General features: G+C 37.6%; 1 protein-coding gene across 31 annotated transcripts in view; it reads right to left on the bottom strand.

Moving 5' to 3' along the window:
• LOC18446390 (uncharacterized) overlaps positions 1-18,663 on the bottom strand; it is a 118,966-nt gene that overhangs the window by 20,917 nt on the left and 79,386 nt on the right. For 27 of the 31 annotated variants that reach the window (XR_016047114.1, XM_088855223.1, XM_088855232.1 and 24 more), the window contains 5 exons: positions 9,184-9,279; positions 9,004-9,084; positions 8,287-8,380; positions 1,735-1,814; positions 1,566-1,628 (listed from right to left, as the gene is read on the bottom strand). Coding sequence is in view for 26 of the 31 variants with exons in the window: in XM_088855223.1 (XP_088711349.1) it covers positions 1,566-1,628; positions 1,735-1,814; positions 8,287-8,380; positions 9,004-9,084; positions 9,184-9,279 (414 nt within the window). In the remaining 5 variants the exon portion in view is untranslated. The remainder of the gene's footprint in view (positions 1-1,565; positions 1,629-1,734; positions 1,815-8,286; positions 8,381-9,003; positions 9,085-9,183; positions 9,280-18,663) is intronic. The other 4 variants (XR_016047109.1, XR_016047110.1, XR_016047112.1 and 1 more) reach the window with 1 other exon arrangement.

Below are 18,663 nucleotides of genomic sequence, written 5' to 3'. Positions count from 1 at the left end.
AACCATGTTTGTAGGCTGAAATATATGTATTATGGTTTTGTATTGAGATACTCATGCATTTAAACCCTTGAGGTTTTATACAATGAAAAATTTTTAAAAGATTGCATTTCTAGCCCATTGGTCTTATACCACCAACAATATCTTCACCCCATAGGTCTCCAATATCAAAGGTCAAGATTATGTCTCATAATGATGGAGAAACCCTAGTCTTTATGTTATATAAACTAGCTATGGAGGTTCATTCTCTACACCTCATAACTTTAACTCTCTCTTTCTCAGAGCCAAAGGGGTGGCACGTCCCTCTCTGATCTCTCTCTTCTTCTCTCTCTAAAATTAGGGTTTAGAAAAAAAATAAACCTAAAAGGGTTGCACGCCCAAGCCACAAAGCCTAACTATAGGTCTTGGTCATATGCTCATGTGTTGAGCTTTGGTCTAGTTCATCCCATGTCATGCTCTCTACTGATTTTGCTTAAGCTTCCCAAGTTGTAAGATAAGTTCTTGAACCTAGATCCCGTGCGCCATTGGTGGAGGAGACCCTGTGTGGGGCATACGAAGTCTCTGGAAGTAACTTTAAGCAAGGTATGCGGTATTTTCCTATTTCATTCTTTCGTGATTCAATTGTATCTTTTATATAATTTTCATATACATGTTATGAATGTAATTTTCTTTTTGTTGGCAAGTGAGAATCTTCGGCATTCTTGTGTTTTTTTTATATGACTCATATATTGTATAGGACACTGTAAGTGAGCCAGATGGTAATACATAAGAAAAGATAATAAAATTTTAATCGGTATTGCCTTGCCCGGTCACATTGTCCTTTCAATTAAAATGAGACATAATAGTGCCGATCAACCAAGGTGAAAGGGATGCACATAGAAAACAAGGCCTCATAAATATGGACTTTTACCATGCAATTCAGTGGATAATGGGTTCCTCAACATATATTCCCTGGCCAATAATAAATAAAGCAGCACAAACATATACTATTTCCAAGCATTTCAACATGCACAAAAATGTTAGAAGTTTGAGAATGCCATGTATTGAGTAGTGGGAATAGATTATCTTAACCATATGGATGCCATGAGATCCAAACCTGAGTAAATATCTTTGGATCACACAAAAACAATGCACAGTCCAAGAGAACAACAGATTCACATGTCAACTACAAATAGATATACCTTACATCAAACATACAAAATGCAACAAACAGACTTGAATTTCCAGCAAAGTTGATACAAAGAACAAAGACGCTTTGCTGGCAGGTCAAATGGCGTCCAAAAGATGGTAAGAACCATTTTCTAACACAACAGTATCTACATTAATGGGTTTTCATTAGCCAGAAGCAATTTACCAATACTCAAATCAAAATACATTAACTGAGCAAAATATGAAAAGACAACAAAACAGTTTGCCTTGTGGAAAGGAACTAAAGAAGATATGGTAAAGGAATGGGAAATCGTAAACGAACATTATAAGACAGTTTCATGTGGTAGAAAATCACCAAAAAGAAAGGAAGAAAAGAGGAGAAGGGGCAGGGGGGGAATCGATGGAAGATTAGCACTTACTTTGGGGAAGTGAACATCAAGAATGGCACCATTGTATATAGCTAGACCAAAGATTATACCGACCTGTGTATAATCAACAATGAGATTTATAAATGGATGTAGTTATCCACATTTCATTGAAGTTATTTCACACTATTCAGACTCTCAAAAAACAGGAGAATTCTCTCACCAGCCAAAATTCATGCTCAGAATCAATTGAATTGGGATTAAACCAAAAATTCCTCGTTTCTTCATTATAAGTAAACATTCCTGCATTTTCATGAAAAAAGCATGTCATTTGGGACTATAACATGGAGAAGAAAAAAAACACCACATTGCAAGTGCCAGAGAACCTAGAGGGAGAAAATAGAAAAGAGAAACAAGACAGAGAAAACAGAGAGATGAAAGAAACACGAGAGAGAGAGAGAGAGATGAGAGATGTGAGAGAAGGAAGAGAGTGCTGTCAAGTCTTGCACCTTACACACCTCTTAAACTAATATATATTATTAAAAACATATGAAAGGACAAAAGAGGCCACACAAATTAACAAAGGATGCTTAGGTCCTAGAGCTTAAATAACAAAGGACTTTTAATACTCCCCCTCAAGCTGAAGCATAAATATCGCCCATGCCCAACTTGGAACAGAGAGTTTAAAACATATTATGACCAAGGTCTTTGGTGAAGATGTCTGCAAGCAGATCTTTAGATTTTGCATATCGAGTAGACACCTACTTACTAGAAACTTTCTCTCCGATAAAATGACAGTCTACTTCAACATGCTTGGTCCTTTCATGAAACACTGAATTACTTGTTATATAGGTGGCAGTTTTATTATCGCAATACATCTCTACATGTTCAGTAACAACAAACCCCATCTCTTGCATCTGTGCTTTCAGCCACATCAATTCACAAGTAGTATGCTTACCCAAGAAAAATTCACATGTAGTATGTGCCATTGCTCTATATTCAAACTCTGCACTAGATCTAGCCCAAAACATTTTGTTTCTTGCTTCTCCCCTTTACCACATTTCCACCAATAAATGTACAACAACTTGTACTAGACCACCTGTCAAATGGTGAACCGGCCCAATCAACATCTGAGTAACTATCAATCCGAAATGATTATTTGGGTAAATTAGACCTTGACCTGGATCTCCTTTCAGATATTTTTAAAATCATACGAACAACATCCCAACAAGGAATCCTCATAGGATGCATAAACCAACTCACAACATTTATGCAAAAGCAATATCAGGCTTGGTAATGGTCATATAAATCAACCAATAATGTGTATCCCTTGGCAATACCCGTAGCAAGGAATCAATAGCAGTAGTCAATGCCTTTTTTTGTATCCCTTGGCTACCATTCTGGCTTTTACTATTTCTACAAACGCCATCAAGTTGATATTTGACTGCATAAACCAATCGACCCCAAGAGTCCTTTATCCAGTTGGTAACTCGATGAGTTCCCGTGTATCATTTGAAAGAAATGCATCCATCTCTTCTTCTGAGTTCCCTGTATCACTTTAATAAAGTGCATCTACTTTTTCTTCCATTGCTCTCCTCCAGTAACTATGAGAAAGCGCATGTTGATGAGTCTTAGGAATAGAAGTAAATGAAAAAGCTAAAGCAAAACTTCGATATGATGAAGACAATTTTGTAAAGGTAACAAAATGTATAGTCGAACGTTGAGTACAAGACCTGATACCTTTACGGATAGCAATAGGTCACATCATCATTAGAAGGACGTTGATTAAGAGACGAAGGTGATGATTGAGTGGCTGGCTGAGTTGGTAGGAGATGTCCACCCTATGCTTTTCATATGGTGTAAATCTTTATAGGCTGCTCTAGAGAAACATCATTACGTGTAAATGTACTAGATTCAATGGAGTCAGGTAACTGTGGTGAAGAAGAAGTATCAATAAAAATAAGGACAGGAATCATAGAAGGTAAGGACTATGAAACTTCTTTAAAAGTAGGACAAAATATTTGTATCAAGCACACAAGACTCTTCTGAAGAATAAGGAGCATTCATAAAAGAAGTAACATCAGCCCAAACAAATTTCTTTTGCAAACTAGGATGCTAACAATGGTAACCTTTCTGGCAACGTGAAGACCCAAGAAAGACACACTTGACAGCTTAGGATTGATCTAGCTTATCATTATCAGTACCTGAAATATGAACAAAATACACACAGCCAAACACTTGAGGAGGAATAACAGATAGTGAAGCATCAGGAAAGAGAATTGAGTGTGATGGTTTCCTATTTAAGACTAAAAAGGGAATATAATGGAAAAAGACGTATACCCCCCTCTTTAAAACTATTATCCCAGATGACCCCCTGGTCCCACAAAAAGCCCATGGAAGCCCCCAAGTTAATCAAACAAGGACGTTTAACTCCCTATTTACCTTTTTCATCGTCCAAATTACAAACTTTACCATAAAAATCGAGTTTGTGATGCCTCTTTTAACTTACTTGTGAGGTTCACAAGATGAGAGAGAGAGAGAGAGAGAGAGAGAGATAAGTATTCAGGGAAGGTTGCTACAGAGAGGAAGGAAGAGGCCCACAGGTGAGGAAGACAAAGAAAGAGAATGAGAGCTTCTTCATGATTTAGATAACAGGGTGATTAAGAAAAAAAAAGGGTAAATTCTATAATTTGGGCAATAGAAAAGGCAAGGAGGGGGTTAAACATCCATTTTTGTTAAACGTGGGTGGTTCCATAAGATATTTATAGGACTAGGGGGTTATTTAGGATTATAATTTTAGAGGGGGGTTTATGTCTTATTCCCTTTAATTAAATAGCATGTGGCCAGCAATGCATCTCCCCAATAAATCTTTGGAGTATGCATATTAATGAGCAGAGAACGAGCTACTTCAAGTACGTGTTGATTTTTCATTTCAGCAACTCATTCTGCTGAACAGTAAGTGCACACTCCCATTGAATTGAATTTGGACTATTTGTGAAACAATTTAAAATGGAGAAAATCTCATATCTTTCTTTTATTAAATATAACCACGTCATTCATGAGTAATCATCCACAAAAGTTACAAAGTACATAGACCAGACAAACTCTGTACTCTAGTCATTCATGGATAATCATCGACAAAATTTACAAAATACATAGACCATACAAGCTTCGTACTCTAGTTGGACCTCGTATATTAGAATGAACCACTGCAAACGAAACAAGTCTTTGTTTATCAACTCTAGGACAAAATGACACCATATGATGCTTTCATAATTGACAAGATTCACACTCTAAAGTAGACAGATTCCAAAGAAGGGACTAATAACTTCAAGTTATTGAGAGAAGGATGACCTAGCCAACAATGCCATAAGAAAGGAGAATCAATAGAATGAAAAGCAGCACCAATCAAGCTATGATCAGTAGTACAGGCTGCCTGACTCATACTTGCCACCAATCGTTCTCTTCTTCTTCAGATCTTGAAAGACACAAAAAGAAGGATAGAAGGTTCTAGAGCAATGAAGAGATTTGGCTAATGTTCTTACAGATAATAAACTGAAAGGGAACCTCGGAACGTATGACAGAGAAAGGGAAGAAGTAGGTATATCTATACCTTGCCCAGACACACTGGTTATCGATCGATCAGCCAAGGTAACAAAGGAATTAGGTATACACGTATTTAAAGATAGAAAAACAAAGGACTCACTAATCATGTGATTAGAGGATCTTGAGTCAATACCCTATGGAGGAAGTTTCTAAGAGGCAAGAAGCATAAAAGTACCTGTATTGACAAGCATGGTAGTAGAAGAGGAAGAGGGAACCATTGACTGTTGTACTTGTTTGACAAGTTTATTATATTCTTATTTGGAAAGCACAAGAAAGTCACCAGCAGAATCCGCCTATTGTTGATGATAACTGGGTCCATTCAGATAAAGGGCATCACTCTCAAATGTGTAAGTAACCTCATTTTCCCAGGCAGGCTTACCAACCTTACCCCAACACTTATGAACCATATGATTTTGTACGCCCACAATGCGTACACTTGTGAGTTCCTCGACCCTGCCCCCATCACCTCTACCTTGACCACTTACTGACTCATGACCACATCCCAGACCTCTGCCTCCATCTCCTCTCCCTACAACTGTATTCAATGCCAATCCATTATTAGTACTTGAGTCGGAAGGAGTGGGAGAAGAAGATATGTCAACACATTGAATGCACACGGAAACACTAATGACAGATGGGAGTTCACTGCTTTCCAAGATCCGTCCACATACAGAACGGTACTAAGGATTAAGGCCAGATAAAAATTTGGTAACCCTATATTCTTCAAGCTGCCTCTTTTGTAATTCCACATCAACTGATATAGGTTGATATCGGTCCAATCTTCCCATATTACCCCTAAGAGTACTATAATACTCATTCACACTCTTATTAACCTGTTGCAATTGAAACGTTTTCTCAAACAACTCTTACACTCAGAGATAATTTTTATCCGATGAAAATTCTCTTTCAAGGTCCCCCAAATTCTTTTAGCAATCAAGAAACACCACAATGGCACTTATTCGGGGTTCCATACTACACAACCAGGTCATGGTTATGCAATTTTCCCTCGTGCACTCTCTCCATATCTCCCATCCGATTTATTAAGCTTGTCCTCAATCAAGTATTTTTAGTTTTCCCCTCGCACCAAGGGATATTTTGACACCTTGAGCCCATAGAACATAATTGGACTCATTTAATTTTATTGAGGTTATTTGTATCCCCACAGGTTAGGAAGGGTAAGGATTCCAGGTTTAATTTCCCAATCCATGAGCATATAAGACAAAGGGGAGAGAGGACAACAACCAGGATCGCCAAATTGCATTCACTCACACAAGCCAAGTACAATGCTAGGAACCACTTAAAAGCATGGAGTCACTTTTCATTCAGGCATCAATGAACAAATATCCCTCCGCTATAACTCAAAGATGAACCGCAACAAACCTCCCACAGCTTCAGCCACACACTTCAAGAATTCGAACAACTATTCCTCCCGATCTTCCACATCCAAGAGAAGAAACTTTAGCAACACAAACATCAGTAGCACCTGCAGACCACCATACTGGCCTTGCACACCAAAAAAAAGGAAAACTAGGTACCCCTTGACGAGATGAGCATCAGCAAGGTTAAGTTTTCCCCACCTTCTCCTCCCTCCTTTCTTTTCGTAAGGAAAGGGGAAGATGAGAACATTTTAGATCTGCTCTAATACCATGTCAGAGAACCTAGTGAGAGAAAAAAGAAAGAGGAGGAAGAAGAGAGATACATAAGAGAGACATGTAAGAGAGAGAGATGAGAGATGTGTGAGAGGGAAGAGAGTGTTGTGAGGTCTTCTTGCACCTCACACATCCATCAAAGTTATATGTATTATTAAAAAAATATGAAGTTAAACTGCCCATTCAAATAACAAAGGATACTTTGGCCTTAAATAGCAAAGGAGTTTTCACAATAAGTAATGAATGCTAACATGCAAGGGAATAAATGCGTAACTTTCTCATTTCATCAATTATTCAAGTACAGGGCTTACTATCTACTCATTGTGAACAGAAAAGCATGTTATCTAGTTCTTGTGAGTGAAGGAACAAAACCCTGCAACCACTTTATATGCAACTCTACTTCTATGTGCCAAGATTAGTTTGTGAGAAACTGTTATGCACAACCATGCAACTACCCCTAATGGATAAACTAATAGATAACCAATAGAGTTTTATTTTATTTTATTGTGATTGGCAAGGGTTAATGCTAGGAGGAGAACTAAGGGGAAGGGTCTGCATCTTTAATGATGCAGAGAATGTCCTTCTGTTTGTTACTCTACTTAAAAGACTTATTCTAGAGCACCTATGTTTGAACAAGAAAATATGTATGTGTCATTTTGTACAGACTCAACATATCAGAATAAATCATAATTCAAAGGAAGCATGCAGCACCCAAATTAAAGCTAATAACTTGCATATGAAAAATTCATTCAAGGAATAGGAACAAAATTTCAAATGATCCCCAAAAGAGGGACAGATTTAAAAATATTCTATGCTTAATGATCACTTTATAGGAAATGTTGACTTTACAGGACCATTGTAAAGATAGAACATATGAGAGGAATAAAACATAATGAGGTCTTGTACACTAGAAAATGTGACCATCAATTGTTTGGAATGAAAAAGGTACCTCCCTCATGAGGTTATCACAACTTGAGAAAAATCTATATGCAATCCAGGCTTTAAGGCAAAACATAGGAGTCAAATGTGAGTAAGGTTGTGAGTTGGTACTATAATTAAAATTTGATATTGTTACACCTCATATTAACAATGACAAAAAGGCACCAACGAACAGTCCATTGATTGTGCATAAATTATTATCCCAGTAATCTATGTTGTCTCTAAACAGAAACTAAGGAATTTAATTGTTAATTGTACTATTACCAATAGCATAAATTAAAAAAAAAAAAAGGATGAAGAGATTTTAGCTCTCTCATCGGAATAATGAAGAATACACATACATACTTGTCGACTTCTTTAGTGGCCAAAAGTATTTCAAACTACAACTGAACATGCATTCATCACTTTCATTTTAAAGATTCCTTTCAAAAAAACTAAACTATTTATTTGTCATGTGTATCACATTGAATAATATATAAAAATCCAACAACTAAATGAGGAAAAACTTGTCTCCAAAATTAAAAAATTTTATAAACTATGCATACATTATGCCATTAATCATCAGATCTACAAATGCGTACCATATGCGACATTAAAAAGATCATGAACTAAAATCTGGAAGAACTCTTTTCTTACACCTCCTTCATCAACCCCATCTTCTCCATCAAATATAACCTGAAAAGTAAGACCATGTGCCAGACAGCTCAGAATTATCACACAGTATAAACAAAGGACAACCTGAATCAACAAAAATTATCATATATTATTTAGTTCAAAACTTCATAGATTATTAATCTTACTCTAAGCTGAATTCTAAGAAGAAATCAAAGATAATGTATGGCTATATGCAAAACTGTCGTATAAGCATTAAATTACTCTAGGAATAAACTAGATAGTGTGGCCCACATATTCATGCGCTTCCAGGTGACAATGATCTAAGTACATAAATTACTGAGTTTTGAAACTCCAAACGATTATATAATTGAGACAACCAGAGAGAATTCCCTAAACTGATGCTTCATATGATCCAGACAAGAAAGTCTTTCTCAATTTCCACAACATAAGTAAAAGGTAACCTTTTGGAAGTGAATATCTACGACCCCAAAGACCTAAATTGCTCATGGCAGGTGAGAAAACATCGACATGCATGGAAATACCAATGAAATTTACAAATAGCATTTCAGAATCTAAAGAACAGAAGCTCCCTGCCCCTTCTGAAGATCGACCAACTTTAGTAATCCCATAGCCCAAAAATTGTGACAAACATGAAACAGATAAAAGGATCGAAGACTTAGAACCTTCAGAGGCTTCTTGAATTCATCAGGACATGAGCTGGACAATTGTTGGAGAGTGTCCGAAATCAGATCACTGCGGTGTACCTATGTATGAAGAGAAAGAAAAAATATTAGTCAACAGTTACCACAAAGAAAACAGAGAAATACCAAAGGAAAAGCCTTATCCGAAGCGTAAAGAGCAACCTTTAAAATAAGGAAAGGACTTGAAGAGGAATGCAAAACGGTATGTTGAAACACAGACTTCTGCACTGATAATTGCTTCTGTATATCGGCCTCTACCTGTAAAATAAAGAGCGATGATGTAAAAGCAGATCTTTTCTCACAAAACCATTATGATTTAATTTTAAGGGAAATATGAACGATCTTCCTATGAACTTCCAAATTATTTAGTTAAGATAACTCATATATACAACAGGACAATGGAAAATATGTTCTCAGGTGCTTGTAATGAAGTTTTTAGCATATAGATTAGTTGGAAACTTGCCAGTCCGCTTCCTCAACAACTACAGAAAAGGAAGATGCTTTAGGAAACACCACCAGGAACTATGCAAGGTAGATATAAATTAATTGCAATCAAGGTCACAGAAACTGTGACAAATGTATAAGATCAAATAGAAGCTGGGCTGATATGTAATGGTATCAGCTGACAAATGGTGCTTGGAATCAGAAAACAAATGTAAACTTTATGAAAGCATTATTAATTTCAAAGATAACAGATTAAAGGGTGATGATCAGAAAATATCAGACATAAATAACATAATAACCGATACAACAGTTGTCCCATTTTTTTTATTTATTGACATGTTAAAGAAACAGTAGAATTACAATGGATACAATGATGAATGTTGAAAAAAAAAAAAAAAAAAAAAGAAAATTGATGTAAGAAATTTGAAGAACAAAAAATCAGCAATATTTCAGGCCAACAAAAGCAATCTCTTGGAGAAACCTAAGGGTTCACCTACACAAAACCCTAATCAGGGTACACAATGCACAAAAGCTTTTTTCTTTTCAAAACAAGTTAGGGGAATTGCCTAAGACCCCCCACGTACATCTTTTCACTTCATTAAGTTGGGCATAATGTCCAACACAACCCTAGTCAGAATAAAATTGACCAAAAGCCCAAACATAAACACAAAATTCGTAATGGCAATTTTGCCCCTCATAAGACAAAATATTCCAAAAGCAATCTAACTAGTTTTATAGACATCTCCTAAAACCCTAAAACTATTAAAAAACCCAAAAATCCCAAAAAACATTAAAAACCTCAACAATAAACCCAAAGTGAAAGTTAAAATATATGTAAGAAGTGGCTATCTGGAATGCAAGGGACTAAAATAAAAAAATTTCTTTTTCTTTTATTAATCATTCTGAATTCCACTTACAAGTGCCCAATATGCTATTGTAAATCATCATCATCATACATTCTGCTCTATAAAGGGTCCTACCCTCAATGAGGCTATAAGTCTCCATATCGTTTCGGACTACTTCCAACCACATCCTTTTGGGCCTGAACCTTGCCTTTTTCGAGCTTTCTACTTGAACTAACTCGTATCTTCTAACAGGTGTTGTACTAGGTCTACGCCACGCATGGCCAGTCCACTAAGTCTACTCTCTCTCATCTTATCACCTATTAAGAAATAAAAACGCTAAATACAACCTACGACTTTTACTGCTAAATTGAATAGACATAGTCCATAAATGAAAAACAAGCTTCTACTAACAATCAAGTGCAAATAAGGTTCCTAAAAATTCAGAATAATAGGCAAATATGACTGAAAAATGAAACAAGCAGCCAGGAAGACTTACTTGAGTGTGCTTAGGGAAACATCCATAGGACTTAGCACACCTTGCATCCGATTTCCTGACCAATGGTGCACCCTGATCCTATTGGCCTTGCTAAATTTTCAGAGCCAGGATGCTGCCTTACGCAATACCTCACAAACTAGGGTTTCTTATGAAAACAGAAAATTATCAGGTTTCTAGGACCCTTTTAGAAACATTTAGGGCACACAAGGCACCTCCCTATTTATTAGGGCTAGGTATGCCTCCCTCTAAAAACCCTGACTAGGGTGGTGCATGCCAACCCATGTTCCTTATGAGGGTCGCGTGCCACCTAGAGAGAGAGAAGAGAGAAAACCAGCGAGATAAGAGAGAGAAGAGCGGGGCGTGGAGAGGAGAGAGTCAAGAGAAAGAGAGAGGGACCAGGAAATAGTTGAATGTCAGGGGCTTCATCTCCTTATATAGGCCTCAAGGACTCCTAGGTATACCTATCCAATTATGACTCACCAGGTGACCAAAAGGATTCTAAGAAATCTGTGAGGTGAGAGAGAAATATATCTGAGCCATCCATCCCTTGAATCAAATTAGGGAGGAATATTAGGAACCTTATCACCTGAATCTCTAGCCCATATCTACTTCTAATTAAACTAGGATAAGACCAATCTAAAAAACCTTTTAGAACTTCCATTTATTCTTTTAGAAATGTAGGAATCCAAAAGTTAAAGTTTTGGTTGACGAATATTTCAAATAAATTCCCACAAAATAAGGACAATCTTTACTTACAAGAAAACAAAATCTTAACTTAATGAAACACCTTTTACTTAAACAAGAAATAAACTAGAAAGGAAGGGACGGTGCCACCTCAAGCCACACGAATGCGAATGATGCATAATTCTTTCCGTATCGGAGAGTAGCTGATAAGACAACCACAATCAGAGATTAGATAGAAAGGATCAGGATCACAAGAGACAAGAAATGAGTAGAGGGGTGGACCCTCCATGGGCTCCACGCTCCACCCATGTGGTGTGGCACACACGTGGGACTAGATCCAAGCACCCCACATGTGCCTCCCCCCCCACACTGTCAAAATTTCAAAAATACCCTTTTTAATGACTTTACAACTGAAATTAATTTTAAAAAAATCTGAAAAAATATTCTAAAATTTACAAAAAATATTTCTAACAGTAAACATAAAATATCAATGAGTGAACTGGTACCAATAGCCCAAGATAAGTGACTATCAAGGCAGTCCACCCGACCGAGTAACTTCAATTCTCAACTACCTTATCAGACTGAGACAACCAGACCCATGACCCACAGTCTCATGCAAGGACTCATGATTGACTTGTCAAAATTAGCCAATAAATAGTAGAACTACAATCTCAGAATGTGGATTACAGGCTCCCCCCTTTAAGAGCAAGTCAAGCACATATCGCTATAGTGCAAGGGGATCTTTCTACTCATATATACAAGTACCCCGTTTCAAAATGCAGTTGTCTTGTGTACATATCGTGCGGCAGACTCTTCAACATTTAGTCCTCACTCTCACAGGCCTACATCCGCACAAAACAGACCACACAGCTCTCCTGGCCTACAAACTATCCCTGGGCATTTTTTCGGCCTCAACAAGGGATAACCTTCTATAAACCCTTTTCAACAGTGTCATATGCCTAGGGACAAGCATTTTGGATATGACCAAAACCATAGACCTCCTACCCTGGGTCAATCAACGAATATAGACACGCACAGAAGTGTATAATCCGCAATAAATGATATTTACATGCTCTCATGACCTTTAAAGGCCACAAACCCAACAATATACATCATTTGCAATTGAACAAAAATTTAAGATAAGAATAGTTTTGCCTTACATCATTCTCCTGATTGAAGACCCCGTCCTCAAGTTTTGAAGTAGGTTAAGATGAATCCAACATGAAAACCATCTTCTTCCACTTTCTTCTTCTTTGTATTCTCAAAGATTATCCATGGTAAGAAGAAATCCTCAAGAAACGGATCCCGTTATGTATATTGAGGAATCGATACAAATTTATCAAATTCAGCATCCTTGAACTCATATTCAAAATTATGTAGGACATTTCAAAATCAATTTTCTGGCCTTTAGAGGCTTTCTCGACATTTGCGGTTTATAAGTCAACCCTGCTTCCCAGCACTACTTTGATTCCAATGCCCTTAATCTGTTGAATACTCTACCTCCTCGATATCCTTGAGCTCTTCAAAGGCCACAACTTGATCACTCCCCTTGCTGTCGTCTCTCCATATTTTTCACGCGCAAGATCCACTTCCAAAACATCTTCTTCATCTTTATCCTTATCATAAGTTGGATCTCGTAAGCATCTTGTTGTTCATCTAAGCATGTACTGAAGATTGGTGACAAATCCCATCCTACAACCTGCTGATTTTGGACACAAACCTGCGTCAAAATCAAGACTGTCCTGCTTCAAATTGAAAAACCCTAGAGTGGTGCTCCCTACATCTAAATCAACTATCATTGTCCTATATACTCAACTCTTCACACAAAGCATGGCGGTGAAATGATTATTCCACATGTTTGTGGGCAGAAAGATCACCAACTTGCCCTAAGTGATGTCAACGATTTGTTGTGCAAGTTGTTGACTTTTCCTTCTAGGGCTCAAACCAGCAAACCCTAGACTTGGCTATAGAGTTGTTGAAAATTTTAATAACAAACCATAATGTTAAAAAAAAAAATTAAAAATAAAAAATAACAAAATAAAAATTAAATAGAACTAACATAACCAAAAGAAAATATAGTAATATAGTCACATTCACAAATCGCAAACTATAATTCAAAGTCAATATTGCATAGAACATACTTCATAGTCCATACCATCCTAGCCCACCAAACAAAAGACAAAAGAGGGAAAGGGAAAAAGAAAAAGAAAGAAAGAAATATAAACTTGAAGTCAAGAGTCTTCAGTCCACATTTCTTATCTTCAGTCCACATTTCTTGCAAGGGGCATGCGTTCTCAGATAAACACAAAACCAGCCCTTATTTCTACTATGCATGTCTCCTTTCTTTTTTTGCTTTACTAAATTCATATACTCTTTAATCTCCTCCCTAACAGCATCAGGAACATTTCTTACAAGGGGCAACATCCCCTTTAATACTGGCAATGTACTTCTTGAACCAGTTTATACCCCCATTGATATCTCTTTCAAAATAATTACAAGGCATATAATATTTACCCCTTGGATTCAGGTTGTAACCATACTTACAACTTGGATCACCACTTCTAGTAGAATGCAAAGAAGAGTTTGGTCATAAAAACACCCAACCCCCCCCTCTTTTCCCCCTTATTTGGGATGTAATTTTATTTTGAAAATGCCCCCACCCAAGGGGCATTTTCACCACTGGGAGGGCGTTGGGTATTTTTACCCCTAGCCAAGTGCAGCCCCTAGGCACAAGGACCCATGGCCTTCATCCATCTTCTAACTCCCCATTTATAAAGGTTGTCTTTACTTCCATCTAGTGGAGTTCGAAGTTGAAATTGGTTGTTATGGTTATGAGGATCCTAACAGAGGGGAACTTAGCCGCAGAGCAGAAATGTCTCATCATAGTCTATCCATTCTTTCTATGTAAGCCCCTTGGCTACTAATCTCGCTTTGTACTTTTCCAACTTTCCTTTTGAATTCAATTTTGTCTTAAAGATCGACTTGTTGTCAATAGGTTTTCTATCATGAGGTAGGGGTTACTAGGTCCTAAACATGGTTCTGTCTGATTGACTTAAGCTAATCAATCAAGCTTCATCCCACTTGGTCTTCTCTGAACAGGATATAGCTTCTTGATAGGAACAGGGTTCATGCAAAGATTGCTCTTCAATCCTCTCATAATATTCTCATAGCAAGTGAAGAAATCAGGACTTCTCCTACTACGATTACATCTCCCACGATTCGGGATCCTAGGTAGCACTCATGTCACTTATTATCTCATAAATATCAACTTGTTTATGAGTGCCATGTGCCTCGGGCATCCCTACTTTCTAGGACCACCCAGTTGTTTGTGTTACCCTTATCATAATGAGGGGACCCTATGAAGATGTACTTGACAGTCTCGAGCTCTAGTTTTGTCCAATTTTGGTAGGGTATTAGGACATGGGCTGAGCATTCCCACACTTTTAGGTGGTCAAGGAACAAAGAGTAATGACAATGTCATGAGTTCGTGGCACCACTTTATTAGGACTCCGGTTAAGAATATAACCAGCTGTTCAAATTACCTCTCCCCAATCATCTAGGGAGAGCCTAGCATGTCCCATAATGCACCTCACCATTTCTGCCAAGGTTTATTCCGTCTCTCGGCTACCCTACTTTATTGAGGAGTATATGGCATAGCACATTGGTAAATGATACCATGCTAGTACAAAATTTCTAAAATAAATTGTGAGGAATACTCGACACCCCTATCAGCTCTAAGTATCTTAATTTTTGGGTTTGTTAGGGTCTCTATCATGTCTTTATACCCTATGAAACAGTCGAAGGCTTCCAACTTTTCTGTAAACAGGTACATATGGCCAAATTGGGAGTGGTCATCAATGAAAGAGACAAAGTACCTCTTGCAACCCCTCGTAGCTCCACAAATATCACTTTGGACAGCCTCTAAAATGCTAGCAGCTCTTTGAGCTTCAATACTTGGTTTCTGACATAGCTTTCCTTGAACACAAGACTCACATATTTTGCTTGAATCAACGTTTAGCTTTTTCCAATAATACTTCTCTCTTTAATCCCTCCATTATCTTGTAATTTATATACCCCAAAATTCACATGCCATATGTATGTATCAACAACATCATCACAACATGAGACATAGCAAATAGAATTCTTTAAGGCAACTAAAACAAACCATCTACAAGAAGACTACTCATTACTATTTATTTGCCAAATTTTACTTCCACCTTATTCCCAGCATGGTGGAATATTTTTCCTTTAAGAACCTCGAGCTTGAAACCAAACTCTTTTTCATCTCTAGAGCATAAAGAGTTTGCTTTAGGACTATGCACTTGAAAGGTGGACAATGGAATCTAGCCTAGTATATACAGTTAAATATTTTCTCACTTTCTTTTATTCATCTGGCTAGAACACTTACAAGCATCAAAAAATACGACTTCAATTTACAAAAATAAACCCTAATACAATCTAAGATCTTCACTTGCCTGCCATTATAATTCTTACATTCGAACAAAATACAATACATGACATTGAATCAAGAAATATGGAACTATTAAAACACTAGATTACCTTGCCAAGGGTTACCCCCTAGGACATGATACATCCCACGATTGGCCTCATCTACCAATGGCACACGGAATCAAGGTCCTCAACCTTGTCTCACAATTTGGGAAGTCTAGGCAAAACCCTAAGTATATGGGAGCACAATACCAAAAGGATGGGAATCTCCTTTCTTTCTCTAGGGTTTTCTGACAATATGTTCTTGCAGATGCACCACTAAGCGTAAGCAAGCAGTTCCACTGGAATGTTAAGTCATATGGATCCATTCAGTGGTTTATAATGGAATACCTGTATATCTGAATATCCTAGAATCTGGAAATAATTGTGGGATAACTCACACTCAATCCAAAAACGCGAACATCAAGTACTCTCTCAATGCCCACATGGTAAAACCATGAGCTTGTTCAGCAAGTCCCATGCCAGAATAACTCCTGCCCATATTTTGCAATATGCATACTATTTTCTTTATTTAAATGGGGCATGACACCCTTTCCAACCCTATTCGTACGGAGAGATAGAGATTAGATGAGAGATAAAGAGGAGAGAGAGTGGCATGCCCCTTTATAGGGGGGATAGAGATCATAGGTAGAGATATGTCTATCTTTAGATATAAAAACTATTGACAATACAACGCTAGGGTTTTTGGGGCCTAGGGTTTGCCATCTTAGTGAGACTTAATATTGACTATCGATCTTGGAGACTTATGCAATGAAAAGATCAGCCATCACAATTTTAGGGAAGGTACTAGAACCGTTTCCCTCAATTTCCTTATCCCATTCCCATCAAATATTTAATATATGTAATATATCATATTGATTTCAATCAATCCAAAATCTTTTACTTTGTGAAATCAATCAATCCTTCCTCTTAAACCATCCCATAATCAAAACACATTCTAGAAAACTTGTTGAACAAGTCAGAGAGAAAAAGAGAAGGAGGTGGGGTGTGACACCCATGTGGGTCCCTAATGGGCCCCACACCCCCACCTAGATGGGCCCCAAATGTTGGGCCCTCACACCTTAGAAAATTACAAATTGATAAAAAAATTTTATCGCCCATTTAATATTTTTATTCTCTCTCTGGATGTATAAAATCAAAAAAATTCAATTTTGGCTATTTTAATGCTCCTTTTTTCCATAATAAAATATATAGAGGCCTTTAAAAATTGATTTTCATATTAAAAAATTCAATAAAACATATTAAAATGAATTTGGTGGGAATTGGATATAATGGGTCACGGATAACACAAATATACCAAGGCACTCCATCTTTTCTAGAAAATGTATCCCCTGTCATCTTCTCAAATTGACCCAAAATAACCCATGACTCACAACCCGTCACAGGGGTTCATGATTGGTCCATCAAAGCCAGCCAATAAATGAAGAGAACGTCTATCCTAGTCCACAGACTACAAGCACGTCCTGAAGGCAAGTCCAAGTCCCATTTAGCACACTATCTCATAGAATCTTCCAACACAATCTAATGTTGCAGAGAGACATCTCTTCTATACATGTACACGACATGCCCTAATAGGCTACTTCCCAGATTGCAATCTAATATACATGTTGTGTGATGGCAATGATGAGGATTTCGGCCCTTGTCTTCTCAGGCCAGCACAACACAAAGGGGTCAACACAGTTCCCTGAGCATCTCTCCGACCTCATCAAGGAATAACCCCACCACGAAACCCTTATCGATTGTGCTTTATGCCCAAGGCTTAAGGGTTTTTAACATCACACCGGGCCTAACCCGTCAAAATTGGGGTGACTCACAACATCAAAAATGCCTCCTCTGGTCCCTTTGGAGTATAATCCTTTGATCCCTCCAAACCTCACTTCCAATGGGGTTATCTCGTCGCTAAGTCATAGTTTCATATGCTCTCGTAAGGCCTTTAAATGGCTACATAATACTTTCTATTTTCTAGCTGAAGGTCACAATCACCAATGCCTAAAATGTTTCCTTCTAATTTTGCTCGTGAAGAGAGGCTGGTCCCCTAGGACAACAGGCAACTTTCTAAAACCATCCTTGGTGTCAGATATGTGGGAAGTGGACCCCAAATCAAAACACCATGATCCCTACTTAGGTTTAACTAGCATAATCTCAAAAGCCACACAAGCATGCCTCCTATCACCCCCAGGATTCGTATTCTTTAGTGCCTTGCAATATTTTGCTATGTACCCATATCTATAGAAAATTTTAACACTTGGTATTCTGTAAATCCTTCTTTTACTTAGTCCCATAATCCCTCTTTTGATTTTCATCTCTCATATTCAGTTGTTGCTCTTTCCCTTCTTTTTCTTAAATGAACAAGAGTTAAGTCTCATATTTACTAGGTTCACAGAGTCCTAGGTGGCTGGAGTATCATGAGTCAACCTTCTGTCATGCTCTGCTTTAAGCTTGGTGATGATCTCGTCCAACTTTGGTGTGCTCTCCAGTACTTTGACAGCTGAGGTGAAAGCTTCCCAGGAATTCAACAGTGTTGAAACGTTGGCACACATGCACGTTCTCATCTGCCTTTTCTTGTGCTGCATCAAGCTCCCAGACCAATGATTTGAATGTCTGGATGTGATCTGCTATCTGCCCTCATTTCATCATTAGCTCTGAGTCCTGTTTCATTGCATG

This window comes from Amborella trichopoda, chromosome 13, assembly GCF_054954075.1.
Source record: "Amborella trichopoda isolate Santa Cruz 75 chromosome 13, AtrichopodaSantaCruz75HAP2 v2.0, whole genome shotgun sequence".
NCBI classification, from domain to species: Eukaryota; Viridiplantae; Streptophyta; class Magnoliopsida; order Amborellales; family Amborellaceae; genus Amborella; species Amborella trichopoda.
Note: the sequence above shows the minus strand (reverse complement) of the source record. Positions and strands in the feature narration are given on the sequence as shown.